At 44.4% G+C, this 20,510-nt stretch overlaps 1 protein-coding gene across 1 annotated transcript in view; it reads left to right on the forward strand.

Annotated features, from left to right (window-relative positions):
- Positions 1-9,276: 9,276 nt before the first annotated feature.
- KDM2A (lysine demethylase 2A) overlaps positions 9,277-20,510 on the forward strand; it is a 94,252-nt gene continuing 83,018 nt past the window's right edge. Inside the window, exons 1-2 of the mRNA XM_016208337.2 lie at positions 9,277-9,523; positions 10,683-10,808. Coding sequence (XP_016063823.1) covers positions 10,767-10,808 — 42 coding nt within the window. The 5' untranslated portion in view covers positions 9,277-9,523; positions 10,683-10,766. The remainder of the gene's footprint in view (positions 9,524-10,682; positions 10,809-20,510) is intronic.

Below are 20,510 nucleotides of genomic sequence, written 5' to 3' on the forward strand. Positions count from 1 at the left end.
TGGTACTCCCAGTGCCTACAGCAGTGCCTGCTACCTAGTGGACAACACTTGCTGCCCGGATGACCAAATACCCATCCCCTGCAAAGGACAAGGCCCTGTCCAGTGCTGAATAGGGTGGAAGACGTCCTCTAGGATAGGATTCGCCCTCTGCAGCCTCAGCTCTTCTTGGCTGCCCAGAGCATGCCAGAGATTGGAGATGCCCTTCCCCCGTTGTCTTCTTGATGAATACCAAAACCCCAGTAACTTTCAAGCATCACCTCCTCCACTAAGCCTTCCCGGAATGGACACCCCTCCCCCCTCAGCGGAATTGGCCCCTCCCATCTTTGTGTCCTCATAGTAAGTATCCTGTTTATATCCTGAGTAGACCTGATGTCCATCATGGAACGTGTCCTTGTTTATACCTAATGTGCACATAGTTATTAGACTCTTCCACTCTTTCCAAGGATCTTTAGAGGCTAATTTACATGGCCACCTGACACCCCCAAAATGTGGCCTCATGCACTCACCATGTTCCAACCCCAGTGCCAAGCACAGTGCCCTGCACAGGCAGATGCTCTTTCTGGGGACGGAACAAATGAACAGACATTAGATCTGACAGTTAAAAATGCCATCAATTTAAGGGGTAGCAGAAAGAACAGCTATCAGAAGACATGGTTTATGGTTCCAATTTCAGTACTAAACTAGCTGCATGACCTTGGCCAAGCTGTTTAACATCTTCAGGCCCCAGACTGCCAGTTTTTAAAATGATCTGGTTGGAGCTCTGGCCGGGTAGCTCAGTTGGTTGGAGCATCATCCTGATAAGCCAAGGTTGCGGGTTCGATCCGCAGTCAGGGTACATGCACGAGTCAACCAATGAGTGCACAGATGAGTGGAACAGCAAATTGATGTTTCTCTCTCAAAAAAAAAAAGTGAAATGATCTGGTTGGATTAAATGACCTCCAAGCTCCATGCCAGCTGTGAGTCCCGAGACTCAGCTCGAACATCCCCTTCATGGATGCGGCCCTAACAGGCTGTGCAGGGAAGAAGTTAGTGCAGCACCAAGTAAGCGCAACGGGACTCTCAGGGGAGAGAGGTGCTGCTGCAGCTCCCCAAGCTGTGCAGGCTCCGGCTCCATTTCTCCTTCTCTGGCTCTGCCATGCTGTTTGTCTGTCTAACGCAAGTCAGAATTTTTGAAGTAGTCATGTGTTTCTATTTAAACTGTAAGCTCCTTGAGGGCAGGGTCCAAATCCTGTACTTTTTGCATCCTGAGGACCCCGCAGATAGTTGGAAATTGGCACGTATTTTTGCGGTCATTAGAGATCCGATCAGATGCGAGATGGAGGGAGGCAGTTTTAGTCAGAAGTACACTAAAGAATGAAGAGAGAGCACTGGAAATTGGGGGCACTGTCCTAATCCAAATGATGTGCCCGCGCATTAGGGAGCGACGGAAATGCGTATAGAAAGGACATGGTCCCTTCAAGAGGAATAGTGTGGATTCAGAAAAGGAGCCCCTGCAGGTCCATACTTAGCTCCCAGTGAGCTGGACTTGGGAATTTAATTGCCCACTTTTATGAATCTTTTGACTCTAAAATGCATAAAAATAAGAAATAGTACTAAATACCAAAATGCAATAGAAAATGTTTAAATATATTATAGAAAATACTAACATTTATGGAAACCGTAAGCTTTTACAAATATAAAATATGCATTAAAAACATAGATGGGCAGCCCTGGCCAGGGTGGCTCAGTTGGCTGAGCATCGTCCCATGCACCAAAAGGTCACGGGTTTAATTCCTGGTCAGGGCACATGTCCCGGTTTCCGGTTCCATCCCCGGTAGGGGGTGTGCAGGAGGCAGCGGATGGATGTTACCCTCTTACATCAATGTTTCTCTCTCTCCCTCTCCCTTCCTCTCTCTAAAATCAATAAAACATTTTTAAAAACCCATAGATGGGTAAATGTTGTAATTCTCCCACATGCCTTATACCAATAAAATTATATAGGAATAGAAAGTTAATAAGGATATGTATGTAGCTCACCAATAAGAAGATAATTAGATCAAAGTAGAAGCAGATCTAATAATTATGACCAATCAAAATATAAACCCATTAAAAAAAAACCTACAAAAAACAAAAACACCCATGAACTTCAAGCTGTGGCAAATCAAGTATAACTGCAAAAAATATAACATGGAAATCTCACCTTAAACACAGTCAATATTTTCTGGTGGTCCCCCAGAGAGTGCAAAAATAGATTTAACCAGAAAGAAAAAAGATGGAATACATTTCAGAGTTTAAATATGTAGGAGGTATCTTGGAAAAAAAGATTATCATTTTTAAATTACACACTTCAAATATAATAAAGAGTATAATTAAAGAGGCATTGTGAAAAACAATTGAACTGGAGATATTAAGTTTATAGTATCATATCAAAAGCTGTGCTCTGATATGAACTCTAAAGACAGCACCCAGCATTGGAGACAGCAGAGATAAGTGGAGCAGAGAGACTAGATCACAAGAGAGGCTGGAATAAAAAGAGAGTGAAGAATTTGGCCTGAGATTTGCATACTTACCCCCTGGCTGGTTTGCAGTAACCTGGAATAATAGCTATTACATTACCTTCTACTCCAAGACATATGTGCCTCTCTTACTCTATCAAAATCAAACTTCTCTGCAAGGGTTCAACCCCATCCCCCCACCCCCAAGCCTTCACACTCCTCTGTCCCTCAAAAGCATCACTGCATTACTTTATTCATTGATTTAATAAATACAAAGAAATAGCGCCAACTATGCCTGGCACTGTTCTAGGCACAGGGGCTGCAGCAATGAACATGAACAAAACTTCCTGCCCTACGGGGCCACATCCAAGTGGATTCTATACCCAGACCTTTTTGTCTTCATTGTCTTCCAGAGATTCACTACAAAGACGCTGGTTCCCTAAGGATGTCACAGCTTCATGGGATCTCCTCTGTGATGTGAAGTCTTCAAGGGTAAAAGCAAGCTTTCTAATTTTTCAAATCCACTTTCTTCATCCAAGCACTTAATTTAGTGTTGGGCACAAGATACTCAGTAACTAAAACAAATCTTCATGTAAGAAAACAACAATAAAAAGAAATAGGAGGACCATAAATACTTTCTAAATGTACTGTCTTCCAGCTTCCATAGGGCATTTATGTCCATTAGTCCAACTGACTCCACAATAATCCTAATAGGAAATCCGGCAGTAGTCACTATCTGTGTTTTATTGAAGAGAGAATGGAGTTCCTGATAGGCTAAGGGACTGGGCTAGTTACACGCAGCTGGTAAAGACCCCTCACAAAGCAGCCAAAGGGATGCCAGCTTTAACCAAAGCTGACAAAAGGCAGTGAGTGCCCATGAAGAAGATGGGCAAAGGTGAGACCCTCTGAGAGGATCTAGGAACACACTTAAGTGTTTAGGCAATTGGCCCCTCGGGGATGTGGCTGGGCACCAGAGGACTATCACCAGCTGAGCCAGCAAACACACACAAGGTTGTAAAAACAGACTTTGAAACCCCACGTGGCAAGAAACTTCCCTCTACCAAGCACAGGTGTAGTGAGGCCCCACTCTCAGGAAGGGCAGGAAGTCCCACCCTTTTCTTTCTTATTTTATTTTTTTAATCCTCACCTGATGATATTTTTTTCCCCATTGCTTTTCAGAGAGAGTGGAGGGGGAGAGAGAGAAAGAGAGAAAGAAATAGAAACATCGATGTAAGAGAGACACATTGGTTGGTTGCCTCCCGCACGCACCTCGACTGGGGCCGGGATGGAGCCTGCAACCCAGGTACGTAACCTTGGTCAGAATTGAACCCGGGACCCTTCAGTCCGCTGGCCAAGGCTCTAACCATTGGGCCAAACCAGCCAGGGCAGGAAGTCCCTCCCTTCTAGAGGTGGAAGTTAGGGTGGGCCTGCCCTCAAGGTGAAGCTAAGGCTGCTAAAAGAGCAAGTGGATCCCAGATGCTGCTGCAGCTGCCCCAACAGGAGAGGCGGGTCTGTACAAGGGCAGGCCTTATGCCAAGGGGGGGGGTGGCAGCAAGGAGGCACTGGGCTGGGGAGGGTGGTGGCACCATAGTCCCAAAGAGAGGGTCAACCATGCTCCATGAAACTTACAAGTATCTCGTGCCATCCATGTTCAATGATATGAGAATCTGCAGGGCATTTCTGGCTTCCTTCCCTCCCCCCCCCCCATCAATTCAGATTTTACTTCCAGGCTCAAAAGAAAAATTTCTATCCCTTAAAACTTATAATCACCCAACACCTAGTTTTTATCCCTCCTCGGGCTGACACAGGCAGTATGTGGCATTGATTTTGGAAGGCCTTTTGAGGGTTACAAATGTGGACTTCAAGGAACTTACAGTCCAGCGGAGGGAGGTGAAGGGAGATGTTCAGGAAATGACTAAGTAACAAAACTAGATAGCACATGTCAAGTGCACCAAACCGATGGGTAAAGGAAAGTGGGCAAGCAAGGTCTACTCTGTTAATGACAGAGTAGATGACAACAGCTGGTTAGGAGAGGGGAATGGACACAGCAGGTGGGGAGCAGCAGACTGATTGAGAAAAGATTGGGAATAAAGAGGCCCCAGGAGGTGGGTGATGATGACAGACAGAGTCAGGGAAGAGGGGAAAAAGGGAGATCAGAAACACCATGGGTAAAGGAGGAAAGAGAGACTAGGAACTAGGAAAGGAAAGAGGAGAAGCTATGAGTAAGTCATGACTTACACTCTGTAAATTTGCTTAAATATTGAAGCAGATATTAAATCTTTACACAAAACTTTCCTTAAAACCACAGATCAGAAACAGTAAGTGTGCCAGACACTGAGCTTCAAGACAGTATTTATTTCATGTTGAGAGTCAGGTACTTTTCTAACTTTATAGATGAAAAATCAAGGCTTTGAGGAGTTCACTTGGACTGATTAGCTAGTAGCCAGTAGAGTTTCAGTCTTTGATTCCAGAGCCTTTTTTTTTTTTTTTTAAATCCTCACCCAAGGATATTTTTTCCTTTGCTTTTCAAAGAGAGTGGACCGAGCCTGCAACTGAGGTAGGTGCTCTTGGCGGGGAATTGAACCCCAGACCCTTGGTCCACAGGACACTTTAACCACTGAACCACATCAGCTACGGCTGGTTCCACAGCTTTTTAACTACTTATCGGTTATGCCATCTCCCAGGGGATCTTCAAGACCAACTTCTCCATTTTGGTTCAGATCCCCACTGTTTGGGACATCCTTACTTCCTCCTTAACATTTAAGGAGTGTGGAGAAATGAAAAATACTTTAACCTTGTTGACCAGACTACAGAGTTCTCTTTTCGCCCACTAAAGTCTCCCAAAAGAAGTGGGTGATGTGGATTTTGACTCTCAGCATTTGTTGGGTCTTAGCTTTGCTCATGAAGGCAGAGATTTGTTAATCCCTTATAAAGGCACCAGTTTATTCCAGCCAGGTACCCTCTTCTCAATGATTCTGGAAGGAATTTTTCTTTTAAAAAATATATCTTTATTGACTTCAGAGAGAGAAAAGGAGAGGGAGAGAGAGAGAGAAACATCAATGATGAGAGAGTCATTGATCAAGCCCACAACCCAGGCATGTGGCCTGACCAGGAATCAAACCTCGATCGCCTGGATCCTAGGTCGATGCTCAACTGCTGAGCCACGCCCGGCTGGGTGCGGAAGGAATTTTTCTTTTCTTCTTCCCATCTACCACTCTCACCCTCTCCCTGCCATTGCAGTTGAAGTCATATAGTTCACAATTCCAGCGGCCTTCTTAGGGACTCCCCCCAAGCTCTATTCTCCTTGAAAATTTTTTTTTTAATTTTTTTTTTTAGGGTAAAACAGTAAATCCTATGATATTCCCTTGCTAACCACAGCCATTGTGATTGTGGGGGAATCACTGGCCATCTGCTTATCTCTTATCTGACCCTGCACATCTGCCTTGGAATATTAACAAAGCCTGCCTATGGAGAAACCATTGGGTATGTCTGTTTAAACATCATTTCTCCCAATGCAGACTAGTTAACAAATGGTTTTCAACTGGAAAAGAGCTGGCTGAAACCTGACAAACCTTTACTTGCAATCCTGTCCAAAATAAGTATTATTATTATTATTATTGTTCTTGGAGACTTCTTAGGTTTCCTCTCAGCATACCCACCTGAGTTAAACCCACAGAAGGCACTTGTTTACTGAAGGTGAGCAACTCAGTTCGCTAAGTATTAATTAGTTAAGGGGCTCTGGACCTTAAGATAAAGGGCAAGACCAAGTTGAGCTACGGCTAGAGACCTCCTTCTCTCTCTCTTTGCCTCCAAGTACCCCGTGGGTTATAGGGATGAGTGGGAAGAAAATAAAGCCGCTTATTTTGCCAATAGCAACAAGGCCCAGCTCTTACTTAATCTGACAATGGCAAAAAGTCTTTCCTACTTAGAAACAAAACAAACAAGCTGCTGCCCGTTTTTTTTCTATACCTACAGAGAGCTGGATGCCTACGGGATCACAACTGGTGGTACCAGTGTGAAAGACTTTTAAATATATATAGCCTGAAAGACTTAAAAAGCCTTTAGACCTGATAAAAGTTTTGGTAAAGATCTTCTTGGTATCAGTGTTCCGAACACCTAAAAAGTCTGAACAAAACTGGTATCTGAATACAGAATATTTCCCAATAACTGGAATGCAAGAGGGTGGTACCATAGTAACAAATCTTTGTTGTTTGTGAGATGTTGCTGCAGCGGGCTAACTGCAGAACGCTGGACCCCTTTCTGTCAGAGTAACTATGCGAGGCTGTTGATCCTTCAAAGTGTCTGCCTTTTAAATGGTGTATAAGGCTACCTGTCACTTAAGCTTGTCTCCTGAGGATGGCTGGGAAACAGGACAGAATGTCCGCAAAACTCCCTGAGTTTGCATGTAGGAAAACCTAGTGTGGTAATAAATAATACCTTGGGTTTACACAGCGCCTTTACGCCGGAGTTCAAACCTTGATAGAAATAGAAGGTATCGTTCTTTCCATTGTCTTTCTCCAAAGTCTTCCTGGAAGCGCTGAAGGTTGTTTATGGGAGTTGTGTGCTTCGCTCCGCGCCCTTCCTCTCTCCTCCGTCCCCTCATCCCAGGCATCGGAGGAGAGAGAGGGGGAACCGGGGCGGGGAGGAGGGGAGCCGAGCGACACCTCTCAGCACGGGTGTAGTCAGGCCGGTGGTGCGGACCCGGATGCGTAACGCCCAAGCCACGGTCCTTGATGGGAGTGATAGTTTAAAAGGGCCCCAAGCACGAGATTGGCTGGGGGAATGCCCTGCTCGCGGCCGGGCTGCCGGCATGGCGTTGCTCAGATACCTCCGGCCCCGCTCGGTCGACGTCCCCTGCCTGCCGGCCCGTCGGGCAGCTGTCGAGCCTCGGGAGCCCGTTCGTGGGCAGGGCCGGCGCGCCTCGGGCGGCCGCTGCCCCGTCGCTGACCCTCACGCGAAGCTGCGCGCACCGAGAGGAGACATCTTCCCGGCTGGGCCTCCCGCGCCCGCCTCGGCCCCGGGGCGGCGAGGCCGACTCTGGACTGGGGGCGGCTCGCGCGCCCCTCCGTGGGGGGCGCCCCTACTCGCCGGGGGCGGGGTCACGTCCCACCCGGGCCGCCGGGGGCACCGGCGCTGCGGAAACCTGAGCGTGGCCGAGGAGCGGGGGGCTTCCAGGGCCACCTACCCGGGCGCCTCGGGCCCGCGGTGGGCGCGCCGGCTGCCGCCGCCCCCGGGCCGTCGCGGAGACCTCTCCTGCGCCTGGTACCTGTGGACGCCCGTGTCAAGCGCCTGGAGCCCCCCCACACCTCCCGGGAGCCGAAACCAGGACAGAAATGCTTCTCCCGTATCCTGCCCCTTCGGAGCGGCGAGGAGTGGGTGAGGCGGGGCCAGGCCGCTGCACCGAGAAGCCCCCCGAGCTGAGGGCGGCGGGGGCGCCGGGCCTGCCCGGAGATGGCGGGCAGGCCGGCCTCGGCCCACTGGCGGGCGCTAGGGGAGGGCAGCAGACGGGAAGGCGGCCCGTCCCCGCGCCCCCTAGTCCTGGGCAGGCCCGAGCGGGGCGCCCAGGCCGGGCCGGCCGGGCCCAGCGGCCTGACCCCGGGAGACCCCGCTTTGAGGCGGGCAACGGCTGCCCTCGCCCAGGCCGCCCGGCCCTCAGGTTGTGTGACTGAAGGGACTGACTGGGGCGGTTGCAGGGGAACCGAGCGCTTCTCCCCACTGCTGGGGGGTTGTTTGCTTTGTGGGGGGTCGGGGGTCACCACCCTCCCAGGAGAGGTGGGGGAGGGCCGCCGGCACAGCTGGCCGGCGAGAGGCGGGGTCACAGAGACGAAGTGTACGTGTGTGAGTGAGTGTGTTCGAACAAGGGCGCGGGGCGGGGGGGGGGGGGACGCGCGCGGAGGAGGAACCTTGGCCTGCGCGCAGGCGCGAGCAGCGGGCCGGGCCGGAGCTCTGGAAGGAAGCCCGCGGGGAGTGGGGGCGGAGGGCCTGCGGGAGGGCCAGCAGCTTGACGCGAGGGGGGGCGGGGAGCCGCGTCGGCGTCGCCGGGCGCGGGCGTTTCGAGGCCGACGCTTCCTCGCGTGCGCGCGCCGGCGGAGTGTCCGCGTTGAGGCAAGTGACGCGTGCGCGTTCACGTGCGACCGGGAGAGCGGTAAGAAGCATAGGGAGGCCTGAAGGGGAGTGGGGGGTGGATAGGCGAGCCGGAGGAGGGGTGGGGAGGCGGCGCCTGCGCAGTGCGCCGCGGAGGAGCTGTGTGTATGTGAGAGTCTGACGGGTTCAAAATGGCGGCGGCTGCTTCAGCGGCTCCTCCTGTGTGAGGGAAACAACACCCCTCCCCGGCAGCGGCGGCGGCAGCGGCGGCTGCGGCTCTCAGAGCACCTTCCCAGCGGCTGGGCCTGTCGCCGCTCTGTCTATTCTGGGCAGGGGGCGCTCTGGGAGGAGGGGCAACGCCAGGGGGCCCATCCCCCGGAATCCCTCCTCTGCGACTGGGGAGTAGCCGGGGGCTCGTCCCGCAGCGCGGAGCCCGGGCTGAGGGGGAGACGCGAGGGGAGCCCGGGCCCCCATCCCGGCGCGCCGCGCCGCTCCCGCCCTCTCTGCCCCCCGGGGCCGGGGCCCGCGTTCCGGGGGGCCGGGGCGGCGCGGGGATCCTCGGGCCGGCCGGTCTCAGCTGATCGGCCGCCGATCTCGGGCTCCAGAGGCGGCCGGGCGGCTGCTGGCCGAGGGCACGGCGAGGAGGGCGCTCCCCGCGGCCGGGGCTGGCCCGGGGTTCGGGCTCGGGCTGCTGACCGCTGGCCCGGGGGAGGCGGGGGCGCCCCGGGCTCGGCGCCGAGGGGTCGCGCTCCCCTCTCCTGACGCCTCCGACTCCCGGTCTCCAAAGCCAGAAGAGGAGATTTTGATTCAGCAACTGTTTCCTCTTTCCCGGGTCGCTCTGACCCTCTCTGGATACTGGGTTGATCCACGGAAAAACCCGAAGACGTTTGGGATTTAATTTTTCCTCTCAGTTTTGGGAGTCTTTTACTTCTCACTTGGTCAAGAACTCAGGAGCAAAATCCCCGGTGAGATTTCCCCCTCTACCCTCCCCCCCTTTGGAAGTTTGGTTCGCGGCGTTATCTAAAGACTTAATGTAAAGTTTCTATTTCTTTTTCCGATGGGCGAACCATTGAAACTCCGTTCCCAGGGGGAGCCCGGCTCGACTTGCGGTTCTCGCTCTCCGGCCCTGGCTGTTCTCAAGCCCGGGCGGTCCTCGCCGGCGAGGGCTTCCTTCAGGAGGGCTCTGCCGCGAACTGTTCTTGAAAACTGTGTCATGGGGTCCTCTGGTCTCGTAGCAGTTCTGAAAGGATGCTATTAACGTGGCGGTAGTGTAGTTAGAAAAAAGGGAAACAAATCTGCATTTCCTATGGAAGCCACTATCTATAAAAATATTTGGAAAAAAAGAAAAACCTTTCTTGGGATTATGGATCCGTCGCGCAAAGCTGTCTTTATTTAATTTTTGGAAAATATGTATTTTACTTATATCTATAGGTAGAACCGTTTATTTTTTTAAAAATTTACCCAGAAGGATCTCGTGGAATTTTTGTCCCTGATTTGCAACTCTCTCGAATTTGTTTCAGAGTTGTACACATCTTGGGTTGGGGTGGAGGGTTGGTTTGGGAATGAAAAGATCCCGGGAGTCTAGGAAGGAAGGAGACCATTGTCGCCTTCTAGAGGGGTATGGGAAATTGTCTTGAAGTCTCTCTTCAAATCCAAATTTCTTGTCCTCTTACTGTATGGTTAGTCTGCCCTTTCCTTTAGTTTCTAATTACCAGTGTGAGAGATCTAATTTGGTTAGGATCTGAATTACCTCAGGGCCTTCCTCACCTGGTCAGGACCCACCCCCCCAATTATTTATTTATTTATTTATTTACTTACTTATTTGCTAATGCTGCCATGAAGGGGATCCTTGCTATTTGTATCCTGTGGGGAGAAACAAGTGGTGTGGCTCCACCACGGGGAACTGAAACTAGCATCTCCTTTGGTTTAGGCCTGGGACTGTTGTAATGCGATTAATGTTGGTCATGACATTGCCCAAGAGCAGAAAGGTCCCAAACTGATGAAGAGGAACCAGATTTCTCAAAGAGCCTTTAACTTACACATATTTTAAACACTTTTTCCCTGGTGAAAGGAAAGCTTGAGTTTGAGTTCTTATCTCTGCTCATATCATTCATTATCCTTTAGTGTTGCAATCAGTCTGGTTCCTAAGGAAGAAGAAAGCAGCCCTGGAGTGGTTTCTTGACAGTAATTTCAACAGAAGAGTGAGAGATGGAACCCGAAGAAGAAAGGATTCGTTACAGTCAGAGATTGGTTAGTATTTTCTTGTTTGTTTGTCGTTGTCCCCGCCCCCCCCCCCAGTTTTGAAGTAGAATAACTGTACTATTTCCATTTGTGAACATACTGTGATTCTAACTTTCCAGGTGGCTTTTCTGTGCACCAGGGGAGGAGAGAAGGTGTATCTCGATATTTCATTTGGGTTTTATGCCAAGTGGTTAGAGCCTTATTATTCTTCCTGTTTGGAAATGGAGTTATTATGTAGCCTTTAACTTCTATAAAACCATTGTAAATCCAGGGATTTTGTGGATTACAACGTGACGAGGATTCCTAATTTTGCAATACTGACATTGTAATAATTCAAATTAAGTTAGATTAGAATGTAAATCTCAGAGGCAAAACTGTTTGAGGAAGGATAGTTTGATATAATTTTGTTAAAGATTATGGTGTGCCAGGATTTGTGGCCTTGAGCTGGGGAGTAGAACTATGGAGTCTTTTTTTTTTTTTTTTTTTTTTTTAAACAAATTAATGCTTTGATAGGTTTGGAAGGTAGGTTGGGGGGGCAGTTGATTGAGAAAAGGTAGAATACTGGATGTTGATGAAATTCTGTATTTTATATTTTGGGAGGAATGTATGACATCTTGTTGAAAGAAATTTTTACTTAGTAATGATTTGGAGGGAATTAGCTTGTATGTGCATATGAATACATGTTCCTTTTAGGCCCTGTCTTTCTCTCAAGGTTTCCCTATTGCAGTTAAGAACTTGATTTTGTTTCCCTAGTCAAAGAGAGCATTATTAATATTCTCACCATATATTTATTTCAGAAATTTGAATTTGTGTTTGTAGAGTGGGGTATGAGGAAAGCCACAAACTTGTATGTATGATGTGAAATTTGGTGAACTGAAAGACCTAGAAAATCACTGAAGGAATTTATGGTGGTTTATTTGGCTCTGCATTTTTTAGACTTAGTTTGGAGGGGAAAAATAGTAATTCTTTAACCCGTTTTCTGATCATCTCCACTCCCCCTTGATGCGACTGGTAAAAAGGTGTGGAGTGTATTGGCAAGTATATCGAGCAGGCATGTGTCCTGGCAAGCCTTATTTCAGAGACTTGCTTCTTGTCTCCCAATCCAGGTGTTGAGATTATAATTCTTTATATCTGACTTTTAGGAATAAAGTGTATCAGTAGTGGAATTTTGTACATTGAGGAATTATTTTGTTTTGACCTTTCTTGATTAAACTTTGGGATAAAAGAAAGATTACGCTTACATGTCAAGTTTGTAGAATTGTTGACCTGTTACATTAATATCTGAGGGATCTTGGGATCCAGTCTTTCAAAGGAAGAGCCTTTCATCAAACAAAAGTTTTCACATTTTTTAACAAGGTAGTTGTGGGAAGATACAAGGAATCTGATTTTTGTCCTGGTAAGACTTTTTTGTTGTTGTTAATTACAGTGATTGCTACCTGTTGCACACCTTAACCCTTTCCTTATCTAACCTGTTTTTCTCTTGGTTCATGTTCAGTTGTAGCCATGTTATGTAAGAAGGAATATCAGATATTTGGGGGGATCATTCTTAGAATTTTGGATAATTGGAAGTTTAGGGTGACTGACATTTGTTTTCCTAAGATTATATGATAAAGTTCTATCTGAAGTGTAAATCCCTTCCATAGCATAACTTTTGATATGAGAGCATATTGGTGGCTTATTTATGTGGCAGTTTGCTTACTAAATAAACTTAATATCTCTTCAGTGAGTACTCATATTACAGAATTCTCTACTGATTAAGTTAGATCTTACTTGAACAATTTTAAGACTAACATAAAGGTATAAAGGCTAATCTTTATAGTAGTTTATATATTTTTAACACCTTGACTATATTTAAAGTAGGTCATAGTATAGAACTTAGGTTTGTTTTGCAGTAATTGGACATGGAACACAAAGTTTGAAAGACAAAATGAGAGGTTTACCAATTTGGCTTAGTGATGAAAGTGTACATTTGTCTCATATGGTATATGTTTGTCAAATTGAATTGAATCATGTAGTACATTTACTATATTGGTATTTACTGTTACTTCATGTTATTTTGGGGGACAGAACCTAAATGCTCATCCCTCTTTAAAATACCTTCAAAATAGTCTCTTGGGAAAGAAAAATAGTACTATTAAAACTATTAAAAGTCTTGAGTCTAAACTCGTTTTGGAACTAGAATGGCTTTTGTATTCAAGATCCTTTACCTATCTTTATTTTATGTTATTTTTTATTTTAGAGAGGGAGGAAGAAAGAGAAACATTGATGTGAGAGAGATACGTCAATTGGTTGCCTCCCCTATGCCCTCCCCACCCCCTAGGGGATCGAACCCACAATCCAAGTATGTGCCCTGACTGGGAATCAAACTTGTGACCTTCCAGTACTTGGGACAATGCTCCAGCCAACTGAGCCACACCGCCTGGGGCGACCTTTTACCTGTCTTTAAAAAAACCGTCTATTCGTACTAATAAGAATGCTATACTATAGTCATGATTGAATAGTTCCTTTTAATGCCTTTTACTGACATAGTAAATTTTGATAAGTTTATATCATCTTTATGACAAGTCATTTTTTTAAATATCAGAAATAGCTAATTTTAAAAAATTGGTTTGTCATTTACCAAACTATTATTTATTACATGTGGAAGAGAATTGTACCTTTGAAGATCATGTGTATGTGTAGATTTGAGCATAAACTCTACTTTCTGGAACCAGAAAACATTTTGCAGTGTAGGAAATTACATGGGAGGGTAAATACTGTGTGGCTTTTTTAAAGCAAAGCATAGATTTTTTTTTTTTAATGAAAAGGTTAGTAGTAGCCAGGTAGATCTCCAAGTCAAATTGATATACCTGAGGAGAGGAACAGAAGCTTCAGTTTTGGTGATGGGTGTATCTTTGGTTGTCTGGAGGTAATGATTTATTTTTGTATTTTAATAAATTTAGATGTAGGACCTTATTGAAAAACATTGACAGGTACTAAAGATGGAACCTTTTTTTCCTTCATTTGATTTCAGAAGCCAAAGTATTGGAGTAGTTTTGGATGTTTGTGACTCTCCATTTATATTTAAGTATTCATTTATAGGGAATGTTTAGCGTAATATCTTACAGTTTCTTAATCTGAAATGTAGTTAAATCCTTAGCAATTACAATTGATGATCTTTTAGAGTCTTGAAGTCACACCAATTCTGAGTTATCCTTAATTGCATAGAAAATCAAGGACAAAATAATGTGTGTTTAAAGTAAATACTTAACATTTCTATGCTATGTAATATGATGACCTTCATTTTAACTTGAGACTTTTTTCATTTTTATTGGAAAAGATGACCTTTGTTATACAGGATTATAATACCTGCCATCAACCTGTATAGTATAATTCCCTAGCCCCTGCCAAAGGCAATTGTAGAAACAAATGAACATCTAAGTCAGTGTCAAAGAACATGAAGATAGTGTATTTCAGTGTAAAAGAAGTTATATAATCTGAATAATTTTTTCTCTTGAATTCATTTAAGCCTGTGGTATTATCTGAAGGGGAGATGTTGATTTACATGAGAATTCATTTTACTTTTCAGTTTTGATGATGAGATTAAGAGATTTTTCTAAAGGATGTTATTACACCATTGGATGTTCACTCCTGTTAATATGTCGTACATATGATTTCTCTGAAATAGTTAAATCATTATCTTTGCAAGAAACGGGGGACACTGAAGCCATGATGATATTTTCCTTTCTTTGGGTTACCCTTGAAATTGTCTCTCTGTATTCAGCGATTACCAGATTATCCCTTTTACAAACAGTCCCACTTTGAATGACCCCACTCCAAGGTCTTTTTTTTATTATTATTATTGATTTGAGAAAGAGAGAGAGAAACATCAGATTATTGTTCCACTTATGCATTTTTTGGTTGATTTTTGTATGTGCCCAGATGGGAATCAAACCCGCAACATTGGCGTGTCAGGACGATGCTCTAACTAACTGTGGGCTACCTGGCAGTGCCCCCACTCTAAGGTCTTTTGACCAGGACTGGACTAGGCAAAATAAAATCCTAATTTTAAGGCATTTTTTTTACCTAGCATGAAAGTGTCATATTGTTAACAACTAGAGAAAAAATCATAGATGGTCTGAAATGTTGAATTTGCTTATTTATAATTACTTAATTATAAAATTATAATTATTTTTCAGTCTGTTTGTGGAGGACTACGTTGTTCTGAAAGTGTCAGCCTCCTTGATGATACAGGAAAAACTTGTCCATTTTCGGGTGATTCGAAATGAGGGAGCTAATTATTTATTCTTATGTATAAGTCTTCCACAGTGAGCTGTATTTTGGGGATCCAGAGTAAGGACTATATTTAAGCTCTGTCATTTTCTCATGTTTTATTTTGCTGAGCATTGATCACTCCCTACCATTCTTAAATTTGTGCACATCTCTCCATTAGTGTAAGCTCCTTGAGAGTTGAGACTTTGTTTTTATGTTGTATATTGAATGCTTTGAATAGTGCCTGACACACAGAAAGTGTTCAATAAGTAGCCTTAAAGCCCGGCTGGGCGTGGCTCAGCGGTTGAGCATTGACTAGGATCCAGGTGATCGGGCTTCGATTCCTGGTCAGGGCACATGCCCGGGTTGCCTGCTCGATCCCCAGTCGGGGCATTGCAGGAGGCAGCCAATCAATGACTCTCTCATCATTGATGTTTCTATCTTTCTCTCTCTCTCCTTTCCTCTCTCTGAAATCAATAAAGATTTTTTTTTTTTTAAAAAAGGTACTCAGTCTACAACATAGAAAGTGCTCAATAAGTATTTGTTTATGTTGTTGGAAGCCTTAATACTTTTCTGTACTACCAGTTTTCTTGAGTGCTAGGAATAGGCCACTAGAATTGAGGAGAGTTTGGTGCACAGGGATGAGCAAAATCTCTGAGTATTGGGTCTTGTAGTGTACGTAAGAACCAGAAGGTCTAAGCTGTAGCAGATAAAGACTTACGCATGATACACATGCCAGATGAACACATTTATAATGTTTGGGTCATTAGAACAAGTAAGAAAATGTCTAGTTAAACTTTAAAAGCTCAGTCTGAATTTAAGTTCTCCTGCCTCTAATCCTGTCCTAAGCTCTGTGTGTCAAAAGCCTTTGCTGACTTTTAGACAACCTTAAAGTTGTGAGGTTGCAAGTGATGGAGTTTGTGTTATTTTCAAGTGTTGATTTTGGCCATTATGTCAGGGAATTGATACATTTACTGTATACCATGCTGAGGGACTTACATTCTTTATTTTATATCCTTAAAATTTTTTTTTCTTGGGAAATAGACATCCTTAATCAGGTTTCATTAATTTGCTCTGTTTATCTTATTTTTGTAATAATACTGTATTTTTGCATTGTGCTTTCACATTAACAAAAGTTAAAATTCAATAAATGCTTATCACCTGCCAAGTACTAGATTAGGTTCTTTCATATACATTATCTTATTTAACCCTCAAAGCAAACCTGGAAGGTAGACTGTATAGTTTTAAACCTTAATTTGTCTTATTATGGAAATGGAGGCTTGGGGGAACCTTGCTTGACTTGCCCAAGATCATGGTTGGAAGTAGAACCAGACCTTGAACCCCGTGTTTCTTTTTTTTTTTTTAATCCTCACCAGAGGATATTTTTTTCCATTGCTTTTCAGAGAGAGAGAGGGGGAGAGAGGGAAATATCGATGTGGCAAAACACATCAACTGGTTGCCTCCCGCATGAACCCCGACCGGGGCCAGGGATCGAGCCTGCAACCGACGTAGTGCCCTTGGCTGGAATCTAACTGGGACCCTTCAGTCCGCAGGCCGATGCTCTATCCACTGAGCAAAACCGGCCAGGGCTCATATTCCTTCTCTCAGACCATTTCATACAGAAAACAAATGATACCCACTTTTTTTTTGTTACTCTTCACCCAAGGAGTGAGGATATTTTTTCCATTGATTTTCAGAGAGAGTGGAAGGGAGGGGGGAGGGAATAAGGGCTAGAGAGAGGAGAGAGAGAGAAACATTGATGTGAGAGGGACACATCAGTTGGTTGCCTTCTGCATGCACCCCAACCATACCTGGACCAGGGTGGGGAATCAGACCTGCAACCCAGGTACGTGCCCTTGCCCGGGAATCAAACTCGAGACCCTTCAGTGAGCCACACTGGCCAGGACAATACCTACTTCTGTTGTAGGAAGTTGTAGACTAAGTACTTTCTCTACTTTAAAATTTTCTTCTCTAACAGATGCTTGCTAATATTCTAAATGAAATAGCTGTAAATATTTGACAGCCAGTGTTTAATCATATGTGAAAAAAGATTGGCACATTCTTTTTGTGAACTTTGCATTTATTGCACTTAATCTCTTAAAACACCAGTATTTGTATAGTTTGTGTGTATGTCAGGCCTTTTATTTATGCATGTCACTCATATCATTGTTTTCTGTTTTAAATTTTAGGTTCTTGGGGGTTTTCTCTATCTGTGAGTACTTGGTAAAAACTTAAAACCATAAAGATAAAAGGCAGCAGATAGTGACCAAACGTGGTTTTGACAAAGACAGTGGTGAAGGCCTCCTTCAGGTAGGTAGAGAGGAGGAGGGGAGAGGGTGGCCTTGTAGGAGGTAAAGACAGCATAAAGCTGTACTATGAGTGGGAAGCCTATAAGGTGTATTCCGAAGACACCCATTAGATTAGTAGGATTAAAGTGGAAGATTTGTTTTGGGAGGGAAGCACTGTTGATAACGTTGGGCACACATTTTAAACAATTATGAAAGCCAGGTATGGAAAATAGAGAGCCGTAAGTTGTGGTATATTTTGAATAGAACAGTAATTTGATCAAAGCTTTAGAAATAATAGTTTTGTGGTTATGGGGCTGGGAGGTGTCTGGAAGAATACTGAAATAAGTTACCTCTTAAAGTGAAAGGTACCTGAACTCTAGGCCAGTGGTTCTCAAAGTGTTGTCCTCTCACCATCAGCATAAGCATTATCTGGGTATCTGGGAACATGTTAGCAGTGCATATTTTTGGGCCCTGCTGCATTCTTACTAAGTCAGAATCGCTGGGCTTAGGGTCCAGCAAAATGTGTTTTAACAAGCGAGGTGATTCTGATGCATGCAAAAATTTAAGAACCACTGCTCTGGGGTATAAATAGTAGAATTGGAAAGTAAGGGATGTAAGCAAGACATGTTGGCAGAGAAGGACTGCTAAAACTTGGTGACTGATGAATAGCAATGTGTTATGATGGAAAAGAGTGCTTGATTAGGATCATGAACCCTGAGTACTAGTATCAGCTCTATCACCAGCTATGGTTTTGAATAACAGAACTGACATGGAGGAAGTTCTAATTGAGGGAGTTCTAATAATTGATTTCTGAAGATTTTTTAGGTGAAGGCAATTGAAGAATTGAGGTAGACTTGGGTTAAATCTGGGTTACCAGGAAGATCAGAAGGAGGGAGTTTTGAAAGGGGGAAGAGAGAACTTGGGTGGGTGTTTTAGACAGTTGGAACAGATTTGTGTAAAGCAGGGGTCCTTATCTGGGTGTGATTTTTGTTCAGTCAAAAGAGTTTGGCAATATGTGGAGACATTTAAAAAAATTTTTTTTAATCCTCACCCAAGGATGTTTTTACCATTGCTTTTCAGAGAGAGTAGAAAGGGGTTGGGGAGGAGAGAGAAACATTGATGTGAGAGAGAGACATCCTCACATTGATTGGTTGGTTGCCTCCCGCATGACCAGGGCCGGAATCAAGCCTGCAACCAAGGTACGTGGTGCCCTTGGTCGGAATTGAACCCGGGACCCTTCAGTCCATGGGCCAACCCTCTAACAACTGAGCCAAACCGGCGAGGGCTGGAGACATTTTTGATTGTCAGATTAGGGGAGCACTACTGGTATTTTAGTGAATAGAGTCCAGGGATGCTGTTAATACATCCTAAATGCATAGGTTAGCTACCCACAACAATGGATTATCTGACTCAAAATGCCAATAGTGTAAAGACTGAGAATCAGTAGATAGGTTTTATGTATGTTATCCTGATTAGTTGCTGTTCATTTTAGAATTTTAAGTCTTATCACAAAACATCTTGAAAGCGCTCTCAGATTGTTTCTCAGGGCTTTGCCAAAGTAAGCATGAAGCATTTTTATTTGTTGAATTTTCACAAAACTTACTTCATGGTTAGTTTTTTCTAAGATCAACCTATTTGGGTAACTAAAGTATTCACTGTCTTGAGATTAATAATTAAGTTTCAACAGCCTGGCCAGGCATGGCTCAGCGGTTGAGCATCGACCTAGGATCCAGGAGATTGTGGTTCAGTTCCCAGTCAGGGCACATACCCGGGTGGTGGGCTCGATCCCCAGTGTGGGATTTGTAGGAGGCAGCTGATCAGTGACTACTCTCTCATCTTTGCTGTTTCTGTCTCTCCCTCTCCCTCTCTCTGAAATCAATAAAGATATATATTTTTTTTAAAAAATTAAGTTTCAAGAAGAAATTTCCTTTTGATATTCTCTTTGAAGGATAGAAAAATGAGATAAGAGCTGCAGTGTTGATGTAAGCAAATATTGACATATTATGAATTTCCCTACAGCTGAATACCCCATGACCATTTCTGAAAAACAACCTCAAGGTAGTTGTAGTCCTCAGTGTGAATTCTAGGTAGCCTGACCGTTATTCCATCTCTTTATATCCCTGGATCACAGAGCAGTAATCTGGCCAACTTTTCTTACAGTGATCTCAAGAGAATGTAGATTCGTAAATATAGTGATCATTTTATAGTCTTTTTTTTTTTTTTTGCTTGGAAATTTTGCTTTATTTACATATGTCCTATAAACAAAGATGTCATTCCACCCCTTTTAAAATATTATAACTGATAATTTTCAGAAAAACCATTTACGTAGTTTTAATCTTTCTGCATTACAGTACTTTTTAAGTTTCCAAAGTGCTTCCCTGTTTCTTGTGTCTTTTGATCATCTTAACCTTTAGATCATCACAAGCGGTTGCTAGAACTTGGAGATGGTGCCCTTCACATACCTTAATCTATGTGAAAGATGCCCTTGGAATTGCTCAGTGTACAAAAATAATGGTGGCCCTTTTAGGGTGGGAGAGATAAAGGAAAAGTCACCCTGTGCATTTGAAACATTTGGAGGAAAAGCCTGATCTGATGGATAATAGTACACATTGAATGTATACTATGTGCTTGGTACTGGCACTTTAATGTATTAACTAATTTAATTCTCAGCAACCCTTTGAGGTAGATTCTAATTCCCATTTTACTCGTTTAGAAACAGGTATAGTGCACTTAAGTAACTTGTCCAAGGTTTTCCAGTTAATAAGGGAAAGAGCCAGGATTCAAAATAGGCAGTCAGGCTTTCAAGCCTGCTGAGCTATACTGCCACTTTTTCAACTTTGTTGGAGCAGCTTTTAAATGTTTTGCTGATGAATTTGGGGTGTTCCCATGTCATCTTTTTTCATTCAGGAGATTCAGTCACTTAAGTGTTTGTTGAATGCTTACGCTGTGTCAGGCACTTTGCTTGGGTCTTGCTTTGTTAGATTTCTAAATGCTGTACTATGGTTTCAGATGTGCTGACTGCTTTGAAGAAATTAAGAGGGTGGTAAAATTGTTGTATGATGGGAATAACTTCTTGAGATTGGGTGATCAGTAAAGGCTTCCTTTGAAGATGGCATTTTATAACTGAGACTGGAGTGAGGAGGAGCCAATTTTGTGAAGTTCAAGGACTTAG

This window comes from Miniopterus natalensis, chromosome 11, assembly GCF_054644295.1.
Source record: "Miniopterus natalensis isolate mMinNat1 chromosome 11, mMinNat1.hap1, whole genome shotgun sequence".
NCBI classification, from domain to species: Eukaryota; Metazoa; Chordata; class Mammalia; order Chiroptera; family Miniopteridae; genus Miniopterus; species Miniopterus natalensis.